Here is a 3,208-nt window from a genome sequence, read left to right as displayed (position 1 = left end):
AAGATGTATTTCAGCATGATATAAAGAACTAAGAGGAATTTTCAGATAGTGAAAAGTATTGTATTATAAAGTAATATTGTACCAGCCAGATGAAAATTAGCATAAGCAGGATTACCTGATCCTGTAGAATCCTGATCCTGTAGATCCTAATATGTAGAATTCTATAGAAAATATTTCTTCAATTGTGGGAAATTGAACTAGAAGACCAAGAAGATCCACTTACCCTCCAAAGCTCTGTTTCTGTAACCTCAACCTCAATAGAGCCTCCCTCAGAGCCCGATGGACCTGCTTGTTCCGCAGAGTGTAGATGACAGGGTTGAGCAGTGGGGTCACCACTGTGTTCACAAGGGCAGCCTCCCTATTGGAGTCCAGCCTGTTCGTTTGCTTTGGTTTCACATATATAAACACACAGCTGCCATACATCAGAAAGAGAACCATGAGGTGAGAGGAGCAGGTGGAGAAAGCTTTCTGTTTCTCCTTGGCTGATGGGAGTCGCAGGACTGTGACTACTATGTTGCTGTATGCAATGGTGGTTATGATAAGAGATGTTATAAGGACAAACAAAGCGAGGACTAAGGTCAACATTTCAGTAGGTCTGGTGTCAGAACAGGAGAGATGAATCAGGGGGCCAAGGTCACAGAAAAAGTGGGGGATGACATGGGGGCCACAGAAGGACAACTGGGAAACCTTCACTACTAGCCCAGCGATGAGAGGGAAGGACAAAGCCAAGCAGGCAGTGACCAGGAGGAAGCAAGTCTTCGGGTTCATGATGGTCGGGTAATGCAGAGGCTTGCAAATGGCCACATACCGATCCAGAGACATCACTGCCATGAGGAAGAAAATTATTGACCCAAAAAAGAAAAAAGAAAAGGCTTGTATGAGACAAGCAGTAAAGGAAATTGGTTGCCTTCCCAACAGGAAGATGGACAGCAGTTTAGGAATAACTAAGGTGATAAAACAGCATTCAGAGAAGGAGAACGTGCTGAGTAAAATATACATTGGTGTCCAGAGCCGATGGTCAACCCAAGTGATGGTGATGATCACCACATTTCCTGTGATAGAGGCCAGGTATGCCAGCAGATGGATCAGGAAGAAGACATTCCCTAGGGCCTGGATGGCAGGAAACCCTTCCAGAATGAATTCTTGGATTGTTGTCTCATTCCTCACCTCCATAGTGATCTCCATTTCTCTATCATCAACTCTGCTGGATCTTTCAAATAGAAAATGTCACCACCAAAGAATAAAAATTTAATTGATGGCCACTATTAAAAAACAATAAATACTACTTGTAGCTACAATTCTGAATGAGGAATCACTTTATATAATTTAAATGTTATATTACAAATTATTTTGAAATTTGCAATTATTAAATTGTAAAAATTGAACATTTATTGTTCATTTTTTAAAATAATTTTGAATGTGCAACTTAACTTTTCTGAATAATAATATATTTGAATAATAGTCCACAAGGTAAACACTATAAAATAGAAATTATTTTCAAATAACATATAAACCCAACAGATAACAGTGAAGGCTGTCATCCCACAGAGAATATTTTTATGGGGTCACAATGTTAATTTTTATACTTCAGGTAGTATATGCAATATATAAAGGCCTCCAATGCACTGGCTTTAGCCCTCTGGAAAAAGAAAGTGTGGAGAAGGAAGCTGTTTTCCTATTCGCATGTTTCAAACCAGTTATTTTCCTCAGTTGGCTCATCCTCAGTTCTTTGTCCAAAACTTTAAGACTGAGCAGGGTATCTAGTTTATCACAATATTTCATAACTACCCAGTCCTTGGGTTTAAAGAAACCATGTCTGAAAATGGGAGTGAGGGATGGTTATATGACTTGGTTGTTCAGAATCAGTGAGAAAACATTGAAATGTGCATCAGTTTCCCTCTCACTCTACACACCTGGCAGAACAGTTGATATTCCTTCTGCTATTAGTCATACCACCTTTGAACATTGTTTTCTGGGAATATTTTTGTTACACTGGAAAGTTTCAATGTGGTGGAATTATAAATATATTCCCATTGCAATCACAATAGGAACATTCATTTTTTTTCTTTCTTTTAAGATTTATTTATGTGAGAGAGAGCATGGGGGAGAGAGAGAAGAAGAATCCCTGCTGAGCAGGGACCCTAAGCTGGCATCAATCCCTGCACCCTGGGATCATGACTGAGCTGAAGGCAGATGCCTAACCAACTGAGCCACCCAGGCACCCGAGGAACATTTGTTTTTTTAAAAAATCCCAGTGCCTACCCCAAAGATACAGATGTAGTGGGAAAAAAAAGGGCCATCTGTACCCCAATGTTTATAGCAGCAATGGCCATGGTCGCCAAACTGTGGAAAGAACCAAGATGCCCTTCAACGGATGAATGGATAAGGAAGACGTGGTGGTCTATATACACTACAGAGTATTATGTCTCCATCAGAAAGGATGAATACCCAACTTTTGTAGCAACATGGACAGGACTGGAAGAGATGATGCTGAGTGAAATAAGTCAAGCAGAGAGAGTCAATTATCATATGTTTTCACTTATTTGTGGAGCATAACAAATAACATGGAGGACATGGGGAGTTAGAGAGGAGAAGGGAGTTGAGGGAAATTGGAAAGGGAGGTGAATCATGAGAGACTATGGACTCTGAAAAACAATCTGAGGGTTTTGAAGGGGCGGGGGCTTGGAGGTTGGGGGAGCCAGGTGGCAGGTATTAGGGAGGGCATGGATTGCATGGAGCACTGGGTGTGGTGCAAAAACAATGAATACTGTTACGCTGAAAAGAAATAAAATTTTTTTTTTTTTTAAATGCCAGTGCCTAGCTGGAAGCTGAATGAATTGTCATGTAATCTTTGGGAAGGGATTCAAGCATATGTTGGAAATCAGTGCTCTAGTAAGTCACCATAATTGAATCGCATTTTACTTAATTGTTTGACTTAGTTAAAACTATTACATTAACTATGCATGATCCACAATACAAACTTAAACATTACTAGTCTCTGCTTTAAATATTTGACTTATTAGATTGCAAATTATTCCCATGGCCAAGTACTCACCAAGAAACAGCTCACAGGAAACCGCTTCTTTGACAATGTGCTGCTTTTTTCTTCCCACAAACCAGGATCTTTCTTCAAAGCTAATGGAAGGGGAGGTGAGATGTACTTATTCGGGAACTTTTAAAGAAATCAATGAATGCCTATGTCTTAAAT

General features: G+C 39.9%; 1 protein-coding gene across 1 annotated transcript; it reads right to left on the bottom strand.

The window, feature by feature from the left end:
- Positions 1-219: 219 nt before the first annotated feature.
- On the bottom strand, positions 220-1,176 carry LOC132015303 (olfactory receptor 6C74-like). Its single transcript, XM_059395890.1, has one exon. The coding sequence runs from the start codon at positions 1,171-1,173 to the stop codon at positions 220-222; it is 954 nt and encodes a 317-aa protein (XP_059251873.1). The 5' UTR covers positions 1,174-1,176.
- Between the last annotated feature and the right edge of the window lie 2,032 nt (positions 1,177-3,208).

Source organism: Mustela nigripes, chromosome 4 (genome assembly GCF_022355385.1).
Source record: "Mustela nigripes isolate SB6536 chromosome 4, MUSNIG.SB6536, whole genome shotgun sequence".
Taxonomy (NCBI): Eukaryota; Metazoa; Chordata; class Mammalia; order Carnivora; family Mustelidae; genus Mustela; species Mustela nigripes.
This window is presented reverse-complemented; position numbering and strand designations above follow the sequence as displayed.

Coding starts and splice junctions, on each gene's coding strand:
- LOC132015303 (XM_059395890.1), bottom strand. CDS start 1,173: ATGGAGGTGAGGAATGAGACAACAATCCAAGAATTCATTCTGGAAGGG.